Below are 25,587 nucleotides of genomic sequence, written 5' to 3'. Positions count from 1 at the left end.
GTACATTTTTAAATAAAAAAAATATTATTAAAAAAAGTCAATAAAAATTTAGAAAGTATAATGAGTCAGTGAAATGAAATAGTACATTACATTTATTAAAGATCAAATTTTTATAAAAATCATGATTTTTTTGTTGAATTTTGGTTTTTCCTGCAATTTTATATTTTAGCAGAAACAAGTCATAAAATATGGATTTATTCTCAATTATTCTATGACGAAAAAATACAGTGACTACAAGTAAAATATTGATGATGTTTATCAACCAAATAACGATTATGTATAGATGATATTTAGTGACGTCTATGTATGATTTAGGACTTCCATATTTTCATTATTGAATAACTGAGAAAAAAAAATCAAATTGAATGATTTTCCAAATATTAAAATTAAATGACCAAGACTTGACTAAACTTTTGAACAATTCATCTTCTACTATAAAATAGAAATATTTAATAACGGGTGAAAGAAATATGATATTTAATTAATGTTCGTGTATTTTAAAGATTCCATCATTTTTATAGTATAAAGTGTAAAGTACAAAATGGGAAACTCCACGTATCAGATTTAACAATTGACATTGTCTCTGTCCTTATTTTAAATATTTATTTTAGTATTATATTTTTGATTAATTATTATTTTTTGATAGAGATATTCATCATGTTGCATACCCTTTGAAGTAAACTGGTTGCTATGGATGATGCTATCTTGCTTCCTACTTATGGAGCCCCCCATCTTCTCTCTAACTTGGCCAAATAATGATTGAAAAGACCAACATATATGTAAACTAAAAAGATCAAATAATGCGTTACATAAATTATGAAAATTGCATATTTACAACGTGTATAAATATGTTAGTAGTCTACAAATTTACGAAAAATACTCCCTCTGTCCCATTAGAAACGAAACGTTTGCTTTTTCACACATGTTTTGAAAAAATAATAATAAATAGTTAAATTAGAGAAAAAATAAAGTACAAATAAGAATAATATAAAGGGGACTCTCCTCTACATTATTCTCTCTCTTAATTTATTTTTTCACCACTTTAGTTATTTATTATAACTTTTCCAAAACAAGTGCGCAAAAGCAAACGTTGCATTTTTAATGGGACGGAGGGAGTATTTCTTTTTTGTTTGTCCCACGCCTTTTTAAAAGTTGAACGGAAAATTGCAAATTTTCAAATTTTCGTAATTATCACATCTGACCAATTTTTATATTTATTACTCCTTCCGTCCGTTATTAGGAGTCTCATTCATGGGCAGCACGGGTTTTAAGAAATGTTAAAAAAAGTGAGTAGAAAAAAGTTAGTGGAATAATGGTCCCACTTGTATATATTAGTTTTAAATGAAATGTGGGTGGAATGAGTTAGAGCATCTTCAATGTCGGCTAGCCAACCGGCTAGCCGAACCATTGCAGCCGGCCAGCCCGAAATCGGCGTGGGCTAGCCAATCGCGTGGCGCTGGCCGCCATTGTGGCGTGCCGATCGGCCAACGGCCTATTTCGATTTTTTTTTTAGAAAACCTATATAAACGCGATTTTATTTCAATTTCGTAAATTTAATTCCGTAATTTAATCGTAATTTTAATTCCGTAAATGTAGTATTTTTTGAATTATTTTTATTGCGGCTAGCCTATGGCTGACCTAAATCTGATATGGCAGGTGGATTTTTAGTGCTGCTGACGTGGCAGGGAGAGAGAGTGGTTGGCCTATTTGCATTGGAGATGCTCTTAGTGGAAGGTGAGACCCTATTATCATTTATGGTAAAAGTGAATCGGGACTCCTATTCGCGGACGGATTAAAATGCAAAAACGGAACTCTTATTCTTAGCATCAAATACAGTCATTCCATGTCATCATATTATTGCACATTTGTGTTACTATACATCCATATCATAAAAATATTACATATGTGCTTCAATTAGGATCAGATTTTAAGAAATAGTACTCCATAAAATAAAGTTGGTGGAAAAATAATGTGAATTGAGACTCCTAATCACCGACGAACCAAAATGGCAAACCGGGACTCCTAATTTCAAATGGAGGGAGTATTTTTATTGAATTTCTTTATATGTATATTAATGCACATAAGTTTACATTATCGTCTATGCCTACTCTTCATATTCTATTTATTGATTTCTTATATGAACTCTATATAGCTTGAATTATTGCAACTATAATTAATGATATGTAGACAAAATTTGATGTTGAAACATAAATTCTAATACTTCCAAAATTGTAGTTATTGCACTTATGGGAGCTCTTGCAAAAAAAGTTCGTGGACAAAATTTATGCGTTGTGCATTCATAGACAAAATGTGTCACATCTAATTCTAGGAGAAGAATGCCATAGAGGTGGATTATCAAGACATTTTCTAACTCATTAGGAAAAATGTTAGTAAAAAGGAAAATCGAGATATAAAATTTCATCTTTGTTATAGTGAGCAAGTTTTTGTCGAGAGACTTAACTAATCAATGATTCTCCTCTCTATAAAAAGTGAAAAGTCTTGAATTCAATCTCAATACTCCTTAGGCTATCTAACTCATACAAAAAAAAAAAAAAAGTCATCCAAAAATTATTATTCACCTTTTGAGGCCGATATTTTAAAATTTAGCCACAATATCAACAATTCAGTCACAAACAATAATACTACTACTAGTTATCTCTTTAAATTCATTATTTTTTTTTAATTAGTCTCTAATTTTATATATTTCTTTAAATTACTATATTTGTAAATACATTTATCTATATTGTGAATGATTGAAAATATCATTTATACAAAAAATAAAAAAGAAAAAAAAGGAAAGAGAAAAAGGAACCAAAACTGAAAATACAAAGTAAAAACAAATTAAAAAACCTAGCGGCTCCGTTCCGACGCAACGAACACCCCAAACACGGTTTTAGCTGCTGTGCCGCACTCTTCCCCCTCGAACGCCACCACGACTCCCGTTCATGTTGCATGCTGCTTTTATGAATCCGTTGCAAATGCTTGTATACATAGTTTATATAAGGTACTATAAGGATTTGTAAGATAATGATATAGGTTTGTGTTAAAATGACCCTTCCCCTCGGATATTGCTGGATAAAGACAGCAAATTGCTGACCGTCTTTTTCAGTTTTTTTTTTTTTTTTTTTTTTTTTTTTTGCCACGTGGCAGCTTATTATTCATCCACGTGTACAAATGATTGACTAGGAATGGTGGTATGGTGTTATTTTAAGGAGTGATAACACCCTAACATGTCCTTAATGATATATTCTTTGGATATCATATATAGTTAAAAATTAAATTGTAGGAGCAATAGTATATACTTATATGATCCAACATGAATTGAGAATAAAAAAATACTCCATATTATTGTCGAGGGAGCACGTGGAATATCAATGTACTACTTCTTAATTAATTATGTATCCATACATGTACGAGGGGAGTAAACTATGTGGAAGAATATATGGTACATTCCAAAAAAAATTATTTTGTCTTGCTCTTTATATGTGGTGTACGTATTGGCAAATAATTAGTGTTTAATTGAGAATAATGGTACCACTTTATCCAAATTAACTTCGAGTGGTCACAATATTTTCTTCCATGATGAATATAATCCGTTCATGTAAGTACAAATCAATGAATTATAGAACCTTTCACATCTTATAAATTATTGTCTAGTAACCGTTGTAGCTTGTAATAAATTAAGTACAAATTAATGAATTATTGAACCTTTCACATCTTATAAATTATTGTCTTGTATTATAACCGTTGTAGTAACTTGTAATTTGGATTATTCTCATTTAACTGAAGACAATTTTTCATCAGTGATTATGTACCAAAATTATGAGCTACATTAATTTAATGGCAGATCAAAAGAGTAAAAGTTTGTTATTAGTGTAGAGAAGAGCCAATTGCTAATATGATCACATACTAGGCACTTTCGTCAAAACATTGATAGTTATTTCATATGAAAATGAATTTTATCTTGCTAATAAAACTAAATATTTTCTCCATACAAATTGTATATTAAATACATTTCCATGAGTGAAAAATTAGATTTCGGATTTGATTTTTTTCATAACTGATTCAAAATTTCAAATTTTGAGGGAATATGAATTTGAAGTGATCCTAAATATTTGAAAATACGAATCTGAAAATCTAATTTTTAAAAATTCTCTCCAAACATCAAATGATATATCCAAACAATCCCAAAAGAAAAAGCAAAATTCCAAAAATCAGAAATACTACTATAATTTATTAATTATTATACATGCATTATGTTATATATATGATAATCATTCATATGAATTAAGTATTTTATGCAAATATAGTAAATACACCATAAATATATATATACACTAAATTAAATAAAAAAAACAAATCCAAAACAAACTTAAAATCCAAATTCTTCAGAAATCAAAATTCGTTTTAAACCGAATTTAGTGGTACTTGTTCAATATTCACTTTGGCCTATAGCAACAAAAACAAAAAATAAGGTCCAAAATATTATCTCACCCAACACAAATAGCTAGAAAATGTGACAGATAACAAAGAAAATAGAAAGATACATAAAAATTGGAGTATAAAAATGGGCTTATCCCATAAAGATAAATTGGACCTTTTTCCATCTTCCTATATCAAATTTTCCAATCACAAGTATCTCTCATAATTTCTCTCGTGATGGACCACTTACTTTATTCAACACCTCCAAATTAAATTTCTGAACTTAATATCGCATTTCTAATTATTTAAATACATATTTATTCGTCCACAGTCAATAGTCATGTATTTTTCATATTGAAATATATAAAAAATAATCCATTCATAATAAAATTATTCTTTCTTATTAGACCACCTTTATTTATATCTCTCTTATACTATATCAATTTTTTTTTATTAAAATCGATATCGTCCACCGCCACGACTATTGATATTTAATATATGTAGTAAGATATTTTTATATGAAATTATAGTCATTTTGAATCTTGAACCTATATAATCACAAGATCTCTTAGAACCTATATAATCACATTTAATATATGTAGTAAGATATTTTTACATGAAATTATAGTCATTTTGAATCCTGAACCTATATAATCACAAGATCTCTTGGACCTATATAATCACAAGTACTGTATCAATTTTTCGTAATCATCTCATTCATATAAAATGAGGTGAAATCAATTAAGTATATGGCAGTAAAATTGTCACAGTGTGCCTAATTCCAACCTCTATCTCCCACATATTTTATTGATTATATATTAAAATTCATAAAATTACTCCCTCCGTCACGGATAATTTGTCCCATTTTTCCATTTTAATCCATCACACATAATTTGTCGTGTTTCACTTTTTACCATTTTTTTTGTAGTAAACCCATATTCCACTAACTCATTACTACTTACATTTTATTATAAAACTAACTAATACTCCCTCCGTCCCTGAAAATTTGTCACATATTTCTTTTTTCCGTTCGTCCCTAAAAATTTGTCACCTTTCACTTTTACCATTTTTAGTAGTGAATCCTACATTCAACTAACTCTTTTACACTCACATTTTATTACTCCCTCTGTCCCACATAATTTTACATAGTTTGACTTGGCACGGGTTTTAAGAAATGTAATAGAAAGTGAGTTGAAAAAATTGGTGGGATTTTGGGTCCTACTTTTAAAGTACTATTAGTTTTATAATAAAAGGTGAGTATGAATGAGTTAGCGGTAAAAGTGAAATGGATAAAATTATGTGGGATGGAAGAAGTATAAAACTAATATATAAAAGTAGGACCCACGTGCCACCAACTTTTTCAACTCACTTTCTATTGCATTTCTTAAAACCCGTGCTCGGTCAAATGGTGACGAATTATGGGGGACGGAGGGAATATGTAAAAGTAGAACCCATATTCCACTAACTTTTTTAACTCACGGTTGCCCAGTTAAAATGAGACTAATTATCCGGGACGAATGGGGTATTTTGTGTTTTCTCCAATTAAAAAAAAAAAAGAGAGAAAGCAATTCCCTTCATCTGAAGAAATTCGAAAATCATTACAACAGGTGGGGAGTATAAATTGAAAGAAAACCGCCGAATATTCCCATTCTACCCCTCATTTTCCCTCAAATTACACCCTCTGCCACTCTCTTCTCCATCTCCTTCAAATCTCCTTTCTCTCTCTCTCACTGACCCACCGTTTGGTTGCAGGATGTTGTAGAGCAAAACCGAAGCTTAATTCATGACTTTTCTGTGTTTTTTACTCAAACATTCCGGTGATCCGAGATCTGTCCTCGCTTAATCGCTGCTGCAGTCGACGTTTTATGCTGAGAGATCCGCGGCCTAAGCTCCTCTCGGTACTCTCTCTCTACATTGAAATTATTGCACAGAGGTGTTTCGTGTGTGTGCGTTTTCTCTATCTAGGTTTTAGCGGTGTGTGTAAATGCGGAAATTTCGGGTTTTAGTGTGAAATTTTGGAATGTGGACTGATTTTGAGCTGCTTTTTGGTGTTAATTGTTGCTCCAGGTGGTCGCGGCTGGCTCGTCGATCTTCGTCGGTTTTTTTTTTTACTGAGGATTAAGCGGTTTCTGAGCTGGAGAGAAGCTAGGGTTTTCGAATTCGGGGGTTATGGAATGTGGATGGAGGATTAGGGTTTAAATTAGGCGTTATCGTGTTGTGTTTAATTAATTTTTGGGGATGAATCGGAGTTTTAGGGCTCCTGAGAGGGGGCAGATGGGGAGTCTGAGGTTGAGGGATAATAAAGATGAGGAGTTGGCGTTGTTTCGGGAAATGCGGAGGCGCGACAAGGAAAGGAACGATCTTCTTCTTCTGCAGAACTCCGATGAGTTCGATGCTCCACTTGGTAATTTGAATTTGAATTTTCGAATTTTTTTTTTTTTTTTTTTTTTTTTTTTTTTTCCCCCCTTTTTCTTCGATGAAGAAGGCTTGGTGTTTCTTGATTAGTTTGCCAATTGATTGTTTACTCAATCAATTTGGCAGATTTTTATGTTTGAATGTTTCTTTTGCCTGAATATTGTGTTTGGTTGATTCATGTATTGATCTGATTCTTATTTGTATCAGATTAGGATTATAATTTAAGAAAAAAAGAAGTATTATTGTTATTTCTTACGAATCCGTGTTTGCAGGACAAAGGAGTGGTAGTTCGCCAATATTTAACATAAATTCTGGTACCACTGCGCCACCAGTCCGGAAGAACGTTGCTGACGAGTTTCTCAATTCGGAGAATGATAAAAATGATTATGATTGGTAATTGCAGCTTACTTCTTTTATGTGATTGTGTTTTGTACTATTTCGTTTGCTATCCTGTGGTGTGCTGAGTCCCTATGAAGGTGAAGTCTTGAATTATTATGTGGAAGGGCTTAAAACTTGATGTGAACTCTTAGTAGTTGGAGCTCAAGGAATGGCACTGTGTACATTATTGTAATGAAAACTTAGTACTCCTAATGTTTTCTAAATCCTCTTACTATGCATTATCGTAATTAGCAAGCGAATTTAGGAAATATGTTCTTGACTTCACAGTCTCCACTGTAAACGCAGTCAAGATTTTGTTGGTTTTTTAGTTGTCTGGTGTGGAATTTATCAAGGATCAACCTTTCCACACATATTGGGATATCATAAGACTCTATAATTTATAAATTCCATTTCTTCATATATTTTTATGGCAGCTTTTGTTAGTAATTGTGTAATCTTGCTTTGAATGTATTCATTCATGTCCTTCCCAAATTCATAAATCTATTTGTACGTGATTTGCTCTTTTTTCCCACTAGTAAGTACTCCACTAAATAATGTTCTGTTAGAGGTTGGCCACTGTAAATTTGGATACCATTCTTTCGTTTTGCTCCAGTGGTTGATATTTCTCTGGAGGGGTTACAGACTAGAGTCTGACTAGCCTGACAATGGCTACTGCACAATAAAGTTCAGCCTTGATTTTCTTAGCCCATCTGTTTTAATTATATTGTGGTTTCTTCCTTTTTTTTTTCTACGAAGAAAAATGTGTTACTTCATGGACATCTTTGCATCTAGAGATGATTTAGCATCTTTTGGAATAATTCGCATTTTATATCAAACTGGATATTTAAGTGTGATTTCTCAAAGTTATATTCACTGCTGCTGGTGTTTAATTGGATTTCTGTTTCGATTATTGTTCAAACTTTCTGTAGAGTACCCTTCATTGTTTTTTTCTGTAAAGTATTTATGCATAATCGTGTATATTTTCAGGCTTTTAACACCTCCTGGCACCCCACTTTTTCCTTCACTAGAAATGGAAGGACAAAAAACCGTCATGAGCCAGCTAGGCACTCCAAAAGCTCGCCCTACTGCTCTTAAGTCTAGAGTAAGTAATCCTACTTTTTTTTATTCTGTGCTGTAATACTAATAACTGAAAACTGTTAAGTGGCTTCACCTTGTTTGGGCCGATATATGACACTAGGGGTGACCATTCGGATTTTCACCCGATCCTATCTGAAAATCTAAAAACTTTCTGATCCGAATTGTCTGAAAATCCCTAATCTAAATTATGAAATCCGATCCGAACCTAAAAACCATAAAATCCAATACCAAAAATCCGAAAATGAGAAAATCCAATACTAAAATCTGAAAATCTAAAACTCTCAAACACTATTAGAATTGTTCCACACAAAGGTTTTATATTCGTTAAGTTTACCATTAGAATTGGTAAATTCGTTCCAATCATAATATTCATGTAGCAAATGCCAGATGTCATTGACTAATATGTGATCTGTATTTTTATATTTCTAATGTGTTATATCTGCTGGAGCAGTTAGTGGAAATATATATAGCTTATCTTTTCAATGTTTAATTCAGTGCAAACCTCTTCTTCTTGTTCTGTTATGTGTGCGGTGGAAGCACAATCTATATCTGCCATATACATATTATACCAGCATTTTTTAAAATTAATCTAACTCTTTCTCCAACTTATTTCTGTGACTGAAGCTTGCCAATGCCCAATCGGAGCCTGCTGCTAGGGGCAATTTGTCATCTAGACAGCAAGTCTCATCTCCTGGGCTAAATACTTCAACTGGAGGACTTCGCCGGCCAACTTCTTCCGGTGGTCCTGGGTCAAGACCTGGAACACCAACTGGTCGCCCAACTGTGAGCTCAATAACCAGATCCACCTTGACCTCAACGTCAAATAGGGCTGCAATGAACACGTCAGTTAGAATAACCTCCAACACTGCATCTAAAATGCCAACTACAACATCAAAACCTTCAAGATCTTCTACACCCACTTCTCGCCCCACGTTGTCTTCAGCAAAGCCCACAGGTCCTCCAAGATCTTCCACCCCGACAGGCAGGTCTACTATAAGATCCTCAACACCGACAAGCAGCGTGTCTCTACCAGCATCTAGGTCGACATCCAGAGCCTCGACTCCTACTCGCAGACCAACACCATCCTCTGCTACAAAAACGCCTGCTGTTTCATCAAAGTCTCCAACGACCTCTTCAGTTTCCAAGCCAGTTTCTACTGCCTCGAAGAATCCAATGCAAGCACGGTCCAATTCTCCTACAGTGAGACCTAGACCGTGGAAGCCTTCAGAGATGCCTGGATTTTCTCTTGATGTTCCACCAAACCTGAGAACGTCTCTGTCCGACAGGCCACCTTCAGCCACTAGAGGTAGACCAGGTGCACCAAGTTCCCGGTCATCATCTATTGAGCCTCCTTCAAATGGAAGGATTAGAAGACAATCCTGTTCTCCTGCAAGAGGCCGACCTCCTAATGGTATGAGCCGTAACAGCGGAAGCTCTGTGCCTGTTCCCGCTGCAAGTCGGTTGCATGCTAAGGCTAATGACAACGTGAGCCCTGCTCTAGTCGGAACTAAAATGGTCGAAAGGGTGATAAATATGAGGAAACTAGCTCCCCCCAAGCAAGACGATAAACACTCTCCCCACAGCAGCTTATCCGGAAAGTCCTTATCGCCAGACAGTGCAGGGTTCGGAAGAACACTTTCAAAGAAATCCTTAGATATGGCCATGAGACATATGGTAATATAATTATTCATTATCACCACACGCACACAATTTTTGTCGACTTGATACCTAAGTGTCGCCCTTTGCAGGATATAAGACGGACAATTCCAGGCAATCTGCGGCCTCTTATGACCAACATCCCTGCATCCTCGCTGTATAGTGTGAGATCGGGACCTAACAGAAGGACAACCAGCATCTCAGATTCTCCGCTTGCAACGAGCAGTAACTGCAGCTCCGAATTGAGTGTCAACAACGGCCTATGCATGGATGGAGGCGAAGCAGATGAGGATGTGAGCAGTGACAAGTGCCTCCGTTCTCCACGAAGCTTACGGGGCAGGTGATGATGGTACGTATTTTCTGTTGTAGACACCGATTTCAACTGAACCACTACTGGCAAGCAAGAGTAACAACTGAAACATAATCAGTAGTATGCCATTCAACTATCCTGTATTAATCTGTATCAGCTGTCTTCCAGTTTGTTGTTTGTCGGCTAATCGAATGTAACACCTATTATTGAATCTCTAATTTGTTCAAAGCTAATTTGGAAAAGTTTCTGTCAACATTTTGATGCATGTTAACTGCATAATTTCATTGTTTGTGGGGCTGAGTTGACATTTGTATAGTTCATAAGGAGTGGTAATGCTGAAAACTTCCTTTAAACAGGACCACATTGTCTCAACTTTTCCCCTTTTTATACTAATGCTAAGGGTGCTTTTTACTTCAAAACTTACATTATTAACGTGTTACATTATCTTTTAGACTATGCCTCAAACACCCATGTCCCACAAATTAGGTTATGCCGCAAAAATTCTAACTATGAATACTATTAAAATAGAAAGAAGAAACAAAGTTGGGGTCATGTGACACTTAACAAATTAGGTTATGCCACAAAAATTCTAACTACGAATACAATTAAAATAGAAAGAAAAAACAAAGTTGGGGTCATGTGACACTTCCGGATTGGCCGAACCCATGGACTAAGCAGAGGAGGCGGTTGATGGGCGGCTCGGTGCTGAGCCACCGATGGTGCGTCATGGCCCGCGTAGTATTAGATATCATCAATCTCATAAGAAAGTCCATCCACATAATCAATTTTGTGTAATCGAAGTATATGTCGTAAAACCATGCCGGACTAGAAAAGAGACTCTAAGCAATGTCTATTGTAGGGATCAGACTAGGAGCGGATTCACTAATTACCAAGACCTCTTTGTTCTTCATTATGGGAGCTCAGTCAAACTCCAACCATGCGACTGACATGTATCAAAGATTACAATAAAATCCCTCACAACTATTACAATTACAGTAACTAGTTCTAGCTAGGGTTCTTGAGTAATCTTGACTCGTTGGTAAACCTGCACACTCAAGCAACTTGTTATTACACCAACACCAAATCCTTGCGGATCTTAAACAATTACTAACAAGAGAAACGAAGCAAAACAGAATAGATCACAAAATATGGCTCAAAACCCGCCACATAGCCCAGATCTATTTAACTAGAACCGAATCCAAGGGAGCACCGATGAATTGACTGGAGTCTACCCTCACACCGTCAATACCTCCACCACACCGCCCCTTCACACCAGATTAGTTCACCACACACAACTCAGAGAAGAAACCCTAGTTCTCACAAACGCTAAGCAACCGAAGAAGTTGCCTTCCAACAACTTACACTAGATTAATCATACAACAACTGTGAAGAATCTCAAGGAATCAACCGGAGAAGCCATCAGAGAAGCAGAGAGAAAACAGAGAGTCTCAGAGAGTAGAGAGAGAAAGAGTAGAGTGTAGAATGAGAATCAGAAACAGCTCCCACTCTCACTTAACAAACACAACACACAAACCCTCAATCCAACGGCCAAGAAGCAGGATCCAAGTGAAGAGGTACGTGGCAGCCATCCAGGTGTGAAGGATAAGCAGCTGGGCTTCTGGGCCAAGTCCGGTAAGGATAAAAAACCCAGACACAAATTAAATCAGGCCCAACAATAATAGTCTACATATATTTAAATCTATAAATACTTAAAGGTTAAGATATAGGTGTAAAGAGCTTTGCAAGTAATGATGCAAAAATATAGATGCAATATCTAATTGAAAGAATGGACCTCAATGATCAATATATATGCTCTATCTTGAAGGTAATATTATAGAATAAGTATTCCATATCGGTTAATGTCTCTTGTATTATGTACACTATATATGTTTGCTTTGTAAGTGATGAAACATACCTACTATTTTTCTCAAAAAAAGAGATTAATGTTATAAAGTATACATTGGATATGTGTCTTAGTCAGACTTGAGATTCTTGTAGTTTTTCTTTATCTTTGGAAGTTTTTTGGTGTATCTTTTTTCCTTAAATACCAACAACCCATATTCCGTAATTCACGAGAGGCACGCAAAAAAAATTATTTATCACCCAACTCTTAACCACATTTGAGTAACAAGAAACAATTAAACAGTTGCAAAACTATACCAATCACAAGTGTTTGCTCCAATCAATTATGATTATATATGTTCCTGATTCACAAATACATTAGCGAAAGGTTGGGAAATTAAAATAGATAACAACAATACAAAAGAGATGAACACACAAATTGCTTACCTAGTTTCCAATTTGATACGATGATTGAGGATGCCAAACTAGTGATTTCACTACATACATTTTGGAGATATTTCAGAAAAAATGTCTCAATTCGCAGGTCTTTCAAAATTTGAGATTAAATTCGTTGACCTTTCGAAGTATGGGACTGTGGCATGAGAATTTTTCGAAATAACGGATTTTCGAATTTTCATGTATTTTCACTTATGATTTCTATTATAATATTTACTCCAATTTCATTTTTTAACTCCAATTTTATAAATTACCACTAATAACTTCCTAAGGAAATATATGGTAGGTAGATATTGAGTCTGATTTAGTTCCTTTTATTTTCTATAATGAAAGATCAAACTTCATGATTCATTTCTATTCCTGTGTTATTCACTTTCAATGTTGAAATATAATTTAGTATACCAAATTACCAATTGTTTGCAGTTCATAATATACTTTTTAAGATTTCAACTTTAGACGTTTAATCATCTCTTCTTGGATATTTTATTTCTCAATGTAATAAAAAAACAAAAGGTAATCTCCAAAGATGATAAAAAGATGCTACATTCTTATCTATGAATGTAATAATTAAACCTTGTGATGTGGCGTTCTAGGTTGAGCTTGCTCCATGGGCTGTGTCTCTTCACAGGCCGCGTTGGATACGGCTAGGCCCGTGTCACGACGGGCACAGCGGGAGACTGGTTGAGGTGGGGAGGGGTGTTTTGCTTCAGCTTCAGCAGTAGCTGCCGCATTCTGGACAAATCAGTCGGTCTCCCCGGCTTAGGCCCTTGCACCACCACGACCGACGCCTTCTTCTCATCCTTCTCTTTCCCGCCTCTTCTCTTCTCGACTGCAGCAACCTCCTTCGGTATCAGCTCTGCGATAGATTTCCAATAATCCTTGTCAGCTTCAGCGTAAAATTTCTCCAGCTCAGCAACAAATACCTGATCAAACAAGAATCACTCAATTATTCAATTCTTGATCAACAACACCACCAATCAAACATCAACCCTTTCACAATAATCCACTATTGTTTGCTTTTCTACAACATACTAATCGGGCTTGCATGAGTATAGACTGGAATAAGGTAAATCGACATGATTCTTTAGCGTGTACCTGCTCCTTTTCGCGGTTAGTCAATCTGTTGGTTTCCGAGGTGATTTGCCTCTTTCTGTGAAACTCAACCTTGTAGTCATCAGCCTCAACTATGATTCGGCTCAGCAATTCCCTCTCTCTCTTCTCCTTCTCCTCTAACCGAGCTGTGTTTTGTCTGTTAACCGAATTAAACAAACGAACACATATCATACAAACTCCCTTCAAGCTCTAGACTAAATAGCATATAACATAAATTAAAATGTAAACAACTTGAAATATACTAATCCAAAACCCATTCATTTTACATCCATCCATGATCCATTTAACACTAATCATTAGAATTCATAATAAAACCAACAATTTAAATTTGTCAAATGATATAATCAACCTGAATTAACAATACATAAGCCTTTTTTGTTTCCAAGAAACGATCTTTCCCCTAATAATTAAAATTATGCATCCCAAACCATTCAAAATCCATCTAATTGCAATAATTAGAAACACAATTGAAAATCCAATCAATTTCTAAAAAAACGCAATCAGAAAATAAAGAGCACTAAATTCATCTGTAAAACCCTAACACGATCATAAAAATCCCCAATTCGATAACCAGAGATTCAAAGAAAGACTTTACCTTCTCCACTCTCTGAGCGCGTAGCTCTCCTCGTGCTCCATCTCCGCCGGTGGCGGGAGAATCGGATCGTTGTCAATTGCTTCCGACGAGAAGTGCGAGGGATCAGTGAATTCTCCGCCGGAGGAGTAGGACGGCGGGGGGAAATCGGCGACGGTCGAATCAAATGTGGAAATCGGCTGAGCGCCAAAGCCGTCGTCGTAGGAGGCGGCCGCCGGGAAATCACCGCCGAATTGATTGAGCGAGTGAGTGAAGGGAGACGACATCGTTTTGGAGAATTATCGGTTTTGCTGATCTAATTCTTCACCAATGGGTGGTGATATAATTATAATCCATTAATATATTGCCTTTTGGTATGTTGTAATAAATGAATTTAATGGTGTTGTGACGAAGATTTCCTGCTATTATTATTGATTAATTTCATTTAGACCTGAGGATTTGACAATCAAAATAGGTCATTTTTATTAAATAATAATAATAGTACTTATTACTCCCTCCGTCCGCCATTATGAGTTTCATTTTCCAATGTCACGGGTTATAAGAAATGTTAAGAAAAGTAGATGAAAATTAGTTAGTGGAATAGTGGTCCCACTTGTATATATTAGTTTTAAATAAAATGTCAGTGGAATGAGTTAGTGGAAGGTGAGATTTTATTACTCCATTTATGGTAAAAGTGAAACAGGACTTTTATTCACGGACGAACTAAAATGAAAAAACGAGACTCCTATTCGCGGATGGAGGGAGTATGATATATTCAATACTGATAATATTGGTAATAAAAGTTAATGCAAATTGCCAAAAAAATTTGAAAGTTAATTAATTTTTGATCAATCTCACAATTTAAATAAATACGTGTATCATAACTTTTACATTTTTCTTAGTTTTCCATTGATAAAATTTAATGTGACTAATTGTATTAGTTTTCCATTGATAAAATTTAATGTGACTAATTGTATTGAATGATATCGTTTATATATCCAAACATTTTCCATATAGAATTGTTCGTTTACCACATCATGGGTACTTTTTTCCAAATACTACTATGAAACTATAAAATCATTGAGAAATATCTCAAACTTGTGATATAACCAATGTTTTAAAAATCGGATCGGCCGTTGAACCGGTGAGGCTACTGGTTCACGGTTCAACCGGTCCGACCGGTTCAATCACTGGTCGAATCGTTTTACCTTGCAAAAATTAAATTAAATATGATCTTACAAAATATATTAAATTTGGTGAGCATATATTACAATTAATATTAACATATAACAAAAATATATATTAAACATTTTAAATAAATTAAATATTAAGAGTATTTAAAGTAAGTGAATGGTAAAATTTAAATATTTATTAAATATATAAAATTTTAATTAATGTAGCCAAAAAAAGTACATATTTTACATATAATAAATAGATAAAATTCATATTATCTCAAAACATTTATATGGTTAAATAATATTATAGACAAATATATAAAACTAAATATCAATTTTTAGTTACTTTGGATAAATATATACTATAATAGTATTATTAGTTATTACATAAAATTAAACTTGAATTATTAGTAAATATGAAGTAATAAACTATATTAATAATATATACTCCATATTGCATCAAGTAAAATAAAATTTAGTGGCTTATAATTAAAATTAAACATATCATAACTAAAAATTATTTTTAAGTATAAAACTAAACACAAATTATTAATTTGTGTGGACAAAAAATTATAGAGTTAATATATAACAATAATTAATGTTCACAATATTTCATTCAAGACCATGTGGTGGAGTGGTAGAAGTGTTGGTTTATTACCTAGAGGTCTAGGGTTCAATTCCCTCTAGAATCATATTTTGAACAAGCTTTTAAATATAAAAACCGGTTCCCGGTTACTGGTTCAACCGGTCTGACCGGCCGGTTCCAGCGGTTCAAGGTGGCTCAACACATGAACGGTTTTAGGGGCCGAATCGGACCGGACCAGCTGCCGGTTCGCGGTCCAACCGGTTGAACCGGCCGGTCCGGTCCGGTTTTTAAAACACTGAATATAACTAATCATTCTTCAAAAGTGATAGAACCGATAAAAAATGACTAAACTTGATAATTTTTCCGACGATTCATAAAAAAAGTCTTTTATACATGGGCAAAAGGGCAACACACTAGAGTTCAAACTCAGTCTCTATATTAGCTCACGTCACACACTAATTCTTTGTTACGGACTCAATTTCCACATCGGTTGTGAGAGCAACTAGTGTGGGATATATAGGCTAAATAGGCTCTCTCTCCTAACAGATTAGTCTTTTGGGATGAGTTCTCATGTTTGGTCTGTATCATTCTTCTACGAAATTTTACTCCAATTATATCATAATTCGAAGGTTTCTCGACTCTCGTCAACACCAAGAAATTAAATCAGTTACCCTATGATTCAATCAAAACATCCCTACTATTAGACCATTTCATTGTATTCTACAATAAAATCAAAAGTTTTGTATAAGTGAGGATTTTCTTCGTATAATAGAAAGCATTATTAAACTTACAACAACAACATATGCTATCCATAATACATACTCCCTCCGTCCACGAATAGGAGTTCCGTTTTACCATTTTAGTCCGTCCGCGAATAAGAGTCCCGTTTCACTTTTACGGTAATAGGGTCCCACCTTCCACTAATTCATTCTACTCACATTTCATTTAAAACTAATATATACAAATGAGACCCATATTCCACTAACTTTTTTCTACCCACTTTTCTTAACATTTCTTAAAATCTGCGCCGCCCATAAATGGAACTCCTAATGGCGGACGGACAGAGTAATCAAAATTCTAAAACAAAATTAAATTTTTAATTTTAAATATAGCTAAGTCACAAACAAGCAAACAGCATCAGCTCGTGCTGTGACAGCTCTCTCCACTCTCCCCCTTTTCCATCGCCTCATCTCATCTCATCTCCACCACCAAATCCCCCAAATCCGCATCAATGGTGAGCCTGTGGCGAGCGGCGATGGGCGCCGCCCAGCCCAACGCCGACGACTACGACGGCGTCGAGTTCTGGTCCGCGGCCGAGCGCGCCGGCTGGCTCACCAAGCAGGGCGAGTACATCAAGACCTGGCGCCGCCGCTGGTTCGTCCTCAAGCAGGGGAAGCTCTTCTGGTTCAAGGAATCCAACGTCACCCGCGCCTCCCGCCCCCGCGGCGTCATCCCCGTCGCCGATTGCCTCACCGTCAAGGGCGCCGAGGACGTCCTCCATCGCCAATTCGCCTTCGAGCTCTCCACTCGGAGCGACACCATGTATTTCATCGCCGATGCGGAGAAGGAGAAGGAGGATTGGATCAATTCGATCGGCCGATCTATCGTTCAGCACTCGAGATCGGTTACCGATGACGAGATCCTCGATTACGATAGCCGGAAATAGTTTGAATTCAGTAGCAGGTACTGTTTGTTGATTCCGCCTTTTTTTTCTTCTGAAATTATAGGTGTTTCTCTGTTTATATTGCTGGTTGATGTATGATCCTCCATTTTCTGGTTTTAAATTGGGGGTTAGGGTTCCAAACATTGATGTGTAATTTAATATTGATTATATGAGCTGCAGTATGATTTCCACACTGAAAATTGGGGTGAATAATAATTAACCTCAAGCTTCAAGCTTATGGCATATTCAAGTTCCAGTTATGGATTTTGATTGCTTGTTTTTCTGTTTATATTGCTGGTTGATGTATGTTCCTCCATTTTCTGGTTTTAAATTGGGGGTTAGGGTTTCAAACATTGATATGTGTAATTTGATATTGATACTGCATGATTTCCACTTTGAAAATCGGGGTGAATAATAGTAATAACCTCAAGCTTCAAGTTTATGGAAAAATTCAAGTTTGGTAAATATTTCCTAATTTCTGGAATTTGTAGGAATTATAGTTGTTTCTCTGTTTATATTGCTGGTTTTTGGTTTGGGGGTTAGGGTTTCAAGCATTGATGTGTGTGATTTGATATTGATACTATGAGATGCAGTATGATTTCCACTTTGAAAATTGGGGTGAATATCTCCAGTTATGAACAGAAATCTGCTGGTTTGATTCCTTGTTTCTCAATGTTATTGTTCGGTTTTGGCGCGACACATTCAGTTGTTTGATCTCCTTTATCATTCTTCCCGAAATTAGTTTAGTTCAGAATTGAAATTATAGCTGTTTCTCTGTTTATGGATTATGTATATTGCTGGTTAATGTATGCTGATTTTGATTTGGGGGTTAGGGTTTCGAAATTCGAACATTGCTGTGTGAAATTCGATTTTGATAAGCTGGAGTGTGATTTGCACTGAAAACTGGGGTGAATTGCTTCAAGTTTGGTAAAATCTTGTTTCTCGATGTTGTCGTTCCATTTTGGCGCGACATATTCAGATGTTGTACTGAGATCGTGTTATGTTTCTGAGCACCATCTAAACCATTCTCGCCCCTTCCGACGTTTAGGCCAATTATCATACATACCCTATTTCATCGTTTTTCTCCAACTACTTACATGGAGAAACTCGGTTCTTGGCATTGAGCACCTTTTCGTATTCAAAAAGGGTGCTATATTCACCATTTGAATTGTTGTTTAAACTGTAGAATATAATACACTTTTTCGAAAAAAAAGTATTGAAGTATTAAGCTTTTATTCCGCCCCCTCCGATTCCTGGGCAATCAGCATTCATATGAACAAACACAATAAGTTCTGGATATAATATCTGCATTGCAAAAGCTCCATTGAAGATGTGCCGGACTAACCGCATTTTGGCATGGTCCATCGCAAAAGGATTCAATGTTTTTGTCACATGGAATATTTGTGCCCAATTTGCACGACGCTCCATGAACCAGACAATCTGAAACGAATGAAAAAAGGGTCATTCGGCATATACATTTTTATCGATAAATCAACGACACTGGCTGAAGTTCACAACCAAGAATAGTTCAAACCTAACATACATCAAAACAAGCAATAGCAAATTTTATAAGTATATATTTGAAAATGAAAATCAAATTTAATACCAGATGCAAGAGCAACGAGGACGACCATAAACAAAATTGACTTAAAAAACTTTGCCATTTTGAGGTTTCGAATCCAGTGACTGTATATGAATATGGGACTAATAATTCGTTATGGGATTTGCTTTAAATAATAATTTAGGATATATCGACATTATGAATTAGCTGTTGACATTACTATTAGGTTTGTTGGGATAGTGGAATTTATGGCTATTATCAATATTTAGTTTTGGGACTGATGGATATAAACACATTTAGTATTGGGATTGATGGATATAAACAACTTTTAAACTTTATGGGTTTTAGTTAATTTTTCTTAATAAATTCATTAGTACCTAGCTAGAAGTCTTCTAAATACATATTGTAATTTTATAAGCATAAGCAGTAATTCACCCGTCCTTAAAATTTTGTCACATATTTTCATTTCCATCCGTCTTATAAAATTTATATCATATTTCACTTTTTATCATTTTTGATAGTGGACCTCACATTTCAATACCTCATTCTCAATCACATTTTATTAAATATAAAATTAGTAGTATTTAAAAGTAGGAACCACATTCCACTAACTTTTCCAACTTGTTTTCCATTACATTTCTTAAAACTCGTGCCCAGGCAAAATGTGATAAATTTTAGGGACCGAGGTAGTGCCTACTAATAATTATAAATAATAAAAATTGAGAGATAAATAACTTTAATTATATGATGAAATTTTAAAAATCAATTTCAAAAGTATTACTGGCTATATATCAAGATAGTTTATTTATTATTCACGTAAAATTTAAACAATGAGAATGATACATGGAAAGTAATATTTTTAATTTGATTTTTAGAATTTAAACGATCCTGATATGCAAGTTGTGTGCATCTCTATCCAAAATACTCTTTCCATGAGAAAAAAAAATAATCATTTTGTTATAGTGGACGTGTGCAATTAAAAATTATTTTTATTTTTAGTAAACACATCTTACTACAATTTAATAAATTATTTTACTCATATTCTGTTATAAAATTAATATTTCATATAAAAGCAGACGTTAAATTTTATCAATTTTTTCACTTATCTTTTTAAAAAATGCAATGAGTCAAAATAAGACTTTATCTAGATATATAGTTAAATCAATACAAACTTATTGGACCAATTGAAGTTATAAAAGCAGCATATATTTATAAATAATTGTCGTTTTGTAAACACCAATTGAAATTGTTACTTCAGAGCGAAATTATAAAATTATCCAACTATATGAAACAATTTATATTTGAGTTACACAATGACAAATATGCCAACTAGATTTTGGATCATATTCATCATTTCATAAAGCAATAATTAAGATGGGAGTAATTAAGAAAATACTAACCAATTGTTGTATAATTTGCAAATTAACTGAAATATTCGTTTGTTGAAGACTAATATTTGTATTTCATAATTAGTTGAAACTGTAGAATACACTTGTGTATAAAAAATACATTGAAGCATTACATTTAAACTCTTATATTCCGCCCCTCTGATTTCGTGGGCAATCAACACGAATACGAACAAACACAATAAGTTTTGTCTGGATTATCTGCATTGCAAAAGCTCCATTCAAGATGATTTGGACTAACAGCATTTTGGCATGGTCTAACACAAAATGATTCATTATTTGCGTCACATTGAATATCCGTGCCCAATTTGCACGACGCTCCACAAACCAGACAATCTGAAACGAATAAAAAAGGGTCATTCGGCATGTACATTTTTATCGATAAATCAAAGACTCCATCTGAAGAATAGTAAGCAATTAATCCAAATTATCCCTAATAGAGAAGTTCACTACCAAGAATAGTAAAAAATAACAAAGGTCAATTGCCAACACACAGACTAAGAGTGTCCACAATAGGACCGCCGCAGTGGCCGCGAAATGAACAAAAAGTCATAGCATGCATCTTTAGGTACTATATATTTAAAATTGGAAATCAAAATTTATACCAGATGCAAGAGCAATGAGGACGACCACAAACAAAATTGACTTCAAAAACTTTGCCATTTTGAGGTTTTGAATCAAGTTTTGAATCTAGACACTTATATGAATATGAGACTAATAATTCGTTATGGGATTCGTTAAATACTAGTTTAGGACATGTAGACATTATGAATTGGTTGGATTCTTTTTAACTATTGAGATTACTATTAGGTTTGTTGGGATAGTTGAATTTATGGCTATTATCAATATTTAGTATTTAATGGGATTGAGAACCTTAAATTTAGTTAAATTTTTTTATGAAATTTGAATTTTTCTTAACTATTTTATGTGGAAAAAATCTGATTGTGTGCATCTAATATATTGATCAGATTGCTATTAGGTTTATTGGGATGGTGGAATTTATGGCTATTATCAATATTTTAATATTTGGGATTACGAAATTCGAATTTTGTGCATTTAATATTTGGGATTACGAAATTTGTGTCAAGTATTCTAAGTCGAAAAATCTGATTTTGTGCATCTAATAGTTTGCTTATGCGTTTTGAATCAAACGATTTCGTTTTCTATATAAATAGACGAAATTGTTTCACGTGATGCGATGAGATTAATGTATGATTTTTAATTTATAAAATAAAACTAATAAAGTATATGAAAGGGGAACTTAAATTTTACCAAATTTTTTTTTCAAAGAATGCGACGGGAGTTAAAATAAGACTTTATTTTAGACCAACTGAAATTATAAAAGCTGCATATATTTGTAAGTATTGCCGTTTTGTAAGGATATTATTTATACTAAAATGACAATCCAAATTAATATGACAATCTATCACTAATGGGGACCCTTAGAGTGTCCACTATAGGAGAGCCGCGGCTCGTGGCTCTCCCGTGGCCCAGCCACGACTCCCTATAGTGAGTATCATGGGTGTTGGTGGCCGGGGGAGGGGGGGCGGGGCACGAGAGCGCCACTCGCGTGGCTCGGCCGTGGCTCTTGGGCGGGAGCTGCGGCTCTCCTATTGCAGCGGCCACGAGCCGCGGCTCTTCCTGTTTTCAATTTTTTTTTCTTAATTCTATAAATATATCTATTTTTTAACCCATTCCTACACAAATTCTATAAATATACCCATTTTCCCCATTTTCTTAATTAAAATATACACAAATTGAAAAAAAATAATTTATTTGGTGGCTTGGGCATGTCCACCATAGTGGAAAACAAGTTTTTTGGTGGCCCGGCCACGCTTTGTGGCTTGGCCGGCCAACTATAGTGGACACCCTTAGATTCACGTGGCAGGCTTGCTTGCCTATGTATCGCAAATTATTTGTTTATCTTTGATTTCGTATCGCCGATTGCTTGGAACCATTTGCCAAGTTACTTGCCTATGTATCACTGATTGTTTGCCTATGTATCGTAATTGCTTACCTAGATTATCATCATAACTATGGTGTCACCATAATACTCTGATTTCATATTGTTTATTGCTTGGAACCATACGCTTGCCGTATTGCTTGCTTATGTATCGTAGATTATTTGTCTAGTTTGTCATTTTAGCTATGGTATTACCGTAGTGCTTCTTTATGGTGCTCACCTATGGAGTAATTATTAGAAATACCAATTGAAATTGTGAGTTCAGAGTGACACTATTAAAATATGAAACAATTTAAATTTGAGTTGCACAATAAAATAGACTAATAGAGGCCAACTAGATTTTGGATTTTCTACTCATCATTTCATAAAACAATAAGATGGGAGTAATTAAGAGTAAATTATTGGTTAGCTTGTGATTTTATAGTTTAACTGAAATATTCAATTACTGACTGACAAATATTTGTATTTCATAATTGTTGAAAATACACTTGTGTATAAAAATACATGGAAGTATTACATTTAAACTCTTATGCTGCGCCCTCTGATTTCCTTGGCAATCAACACGAATACGAACAAACACAATAAGTTTTGTCTGGATTATCTGCATTGCAAAAGCTCCATTCAAGATGATTTGGACTAACTGCATTTTGGCATGGTCTAACACAAAAGGATTCATTATTTGCGTCACATTGAATCTCCGTGCCCAATTTGCATGACGCTCCACAAACTAGACAATCTGAAACGAATAAAAAAAGTGTCATTCAGCATGTACATACAAGTAAAAACTCATCGCACATCGGGAGTCTGAGGAAAGTTGGAAAGTGTATATAATTCCTATCTAACCCCTAATCAGTTTGAGACTATTTGGGATTGGGCATGCCATTTGGGACAGAAATTATATACACTTTTTTCCTCACAAACCACGCAACAAACTCACAGAACAAGCAACACTGAAGAACAAAAATAAAAAACCAAACAATCTGAAATGAAAGAAAGTCATGGCATGCATCTTTATAAGTGCATATTTAAAAATGGAAATCAAATTTTATACCAGATGAAAGAGCAATGAGGATGGCTACAAACAAAATTGATTTCAAAAACTTTGCCATTTTGAGGTTTTCAATCAAGTTTTTGAATCTAGTAGTGACTGTATATGAATATGAGACTAATGATTCGTTATGGGATTCCTTAAATACTAGTTTAGAACATATAGACATTATGAATTAGTTGGATTCTTTTTAACTATAGAGATTACTATTAGGTTTGTTGGGATAGTGGAATTTATGGCTATTATCAATATTTAGTATTAATGATGGGATTGATAACCTCGAATTTAGTTAAAATATTTTATGAAATTTAAATTTGTATTAACTATTTTATGTGGAAAAAATATGATTGTGTGCATCTAATATATTGAAATTACTAGTATTAGGTTTGTTGGGATGATGGAATTTATGGCTATTATCAATATTTTAATATTTGGGATTACGAAATTTGAATTTGTCTCAAGTATTCTAATTCAGAAAAATCTGATTTTGTGCATCTAATAGTTTGCTTATGCGTTTTGAATCAAACGATTTCATTTTCTATATAAATAGACGATATCGTTTCACTTCACTGTGATGCGATGAGATTAATGTATAATTTTCAATTTATAATATAAAACTCATACAGTATATGAAAGCGGAACTTAAATTTTACCATTTTTTTTTCGAAAAATGCAACGGGAGTTAAAATAAGACTTTATTTTGGACCAATTGAAATTATAAAAGCTGCATATATTTGTAAGTATTGTCGTTTTGTAAAGATATAGTGTATGAGTTATACTAAAATGACAATCCAAATTAATATGCCAATCTATCATCAATGGGGACCCTTAGATTTAGGAGCAGATTCAACTTGACAGGCTTGCTTGCCTATGTATCGCAGATTGTTTGTTTATCTTTGATTTCGTATCGCGTATTGCTTGGAACCATTTGCCAAGTTGCTTGCCTATGTATCACAAATTGTTTGCCTACGAATGATAGATTGTTTGACTAGATTATCATTTTAGTTATGGTGTCACCATAATACTCTGATTTCATATTGTTTATTGCTTGGAACTATATACATGTTGTATTGCTTGCTTATGTATTGTAGATTATTTGTCTAGGTTATCATTTTAATTATGATGTCATCATAGTGCTCTCCCATGCAGTAATTACTAGAAATACCAGTTGAAGTTGTGAATTTAGAGTGAAACTATTGAAATATGAAACAATTTAAATTTGAGTTGCACAATAAATAGAGGCCAACTAGATTTTGGATTCTACTCATCATTTCATAAATCAATAAGATGGGTGTAATTAAGAGTAAATTAATGGTTAGCTTGTGATATTAAAGTTTAACTGAAATATTCAATTACTGACCGACAAATATTTGTATTTCATAATTGTTGAAAATACACTTGTGTATAAAAATATATTGAAGTATTACATTTAAAATCTTATTCTGCCCCCTCTGATTTCGTGGGCAATCAACACGTATACGAACAAACACAATAAGTTTTGTCTGGATTATCTGCATTGCAAAAGCTCCATTCAAGATGATTTGGACTAACTGCATTTTGGCAATGTCGAACACAAAAGGATTCTTGATTTGGATCGCATTGAATATCCGTGCCCAATTTGCACGACGCTCCACAAACCAAACAATCTGAAATGGAAAAAAAACAAAGTCATGGCATGCATCTTTCTAAGTACATATTTAAAAATGGAAATCTAATATTTATACCAGATGCAAGAGCAATGAGGACGGCCATAAACAAAATCGACTTCAAAAATTTTGCCATTTTAATTTGAGGTTTTGAATCTAGTGATTGTATATGAATATGAGACTAATAATTCGTGATGTGATTCGCTTAAATACTAGTTTAGGACATATAGACATTATGAATTAGTTGGATTCTTTTTAACTATTGAGATTACTATTAG

General features: G+C 34.2%; 3 protein-coding genes across 3 annotated transcripts; 2 read left to right on the top strand and 1 right to left on the bottom strand.

The window, feature by feature from the left end:
* The first annotated feature begins 6,079 nt into the window (after window positions 1-6,079).
* Window positions 6,080-10,532, top strand: LOC125201301 (uncharacterized). Its single transcript, XM_048099361.2, has 6 exons — window positions 6,080-6,320; window positions 6,490-6,826; window positions 7,110-7,230; window positions 8,203-8,317; window positions 8,938-9,987; window positions 10,062-10,532. The coding sequence occupies exons 2-6, from the start codon at window positions 6,661-6,663 to the stop codon at window positions 10,311-10,313; spliced, it is 1,704 nt and encodes a 567-aa protein (XP_047955318.1). The 5' UTR covers window positions 6,080-6,320; window positions 6,490-6,660; the 3' UTR covers window positions 10,314-10,532.
* Window positions 10,533-13,028: 2,496 nt separating this feature from the next.
* Window positions 13,029-14,611, bottom strand: LOC125212802 (clathrin light chain 2-like). Its single transcript, XM_048113064.2, has 3 exons — window positions 14,286-14,611; window positions 13,673-13,826; window positions 13,029-13,500 (listed from the first exon to the last, which is right to left on the bottom strand). The coding sequence occupies exons 1-3, from the start codon at window positions 14,546-14,548 to the stop codon at window positions 13,222-13,224; spliced, it is 696 nt and encodes a 231-aa protein (XP_047969021.1). The 5' UTR covers window positions 14,549-14,611; the 3' UTR covers window positions 13,029-13,221.
* Window positions 14,612-17,154: 2,543 nt separating this feature from the next.
* On the top strand, window positions 17,155-17,928 carry LOC125208021 (pleckstrin homology domain-containing protein 1-like). The gene has a single exon (XM_048107568.2). It carries the CDS (start codon window positions 17,254-17,256, stop codon window positions 17,686-17,688), a length of 435 nt encoding a protein of 144 aa, XP_047963525.1. The 5' UTR covers window positions 17,155-17,253; the 3' UTR covers window positions 17,689-17,928.
* The last annotated feature ends 7,659 nt before the right edge of the window (window positions 17,929-25,587 follow it).

The sequence above is a fragment of the Salvia hispanica genome, chromosome 2, assembly GCF_029641045.1.
Source record: "Salvia hispanica isolate PSC_SH4W2 chromosome 2, Shi_PSC_v1, whole genome shotgun sequence".
NCBI classification, from domain to species: domain Eukaryota; kingdom Viridiplantae; phylum Streptophyta; class Magnoliopsida; order Lamiales; family Lamiaceae; genus Salvia; species Salvia hispanica.
The sequence above is the reverse complement of the archived record's forward strand: the minus strand, read 5'-3'. Positions and strand labels throughout refer to the sequence as shown.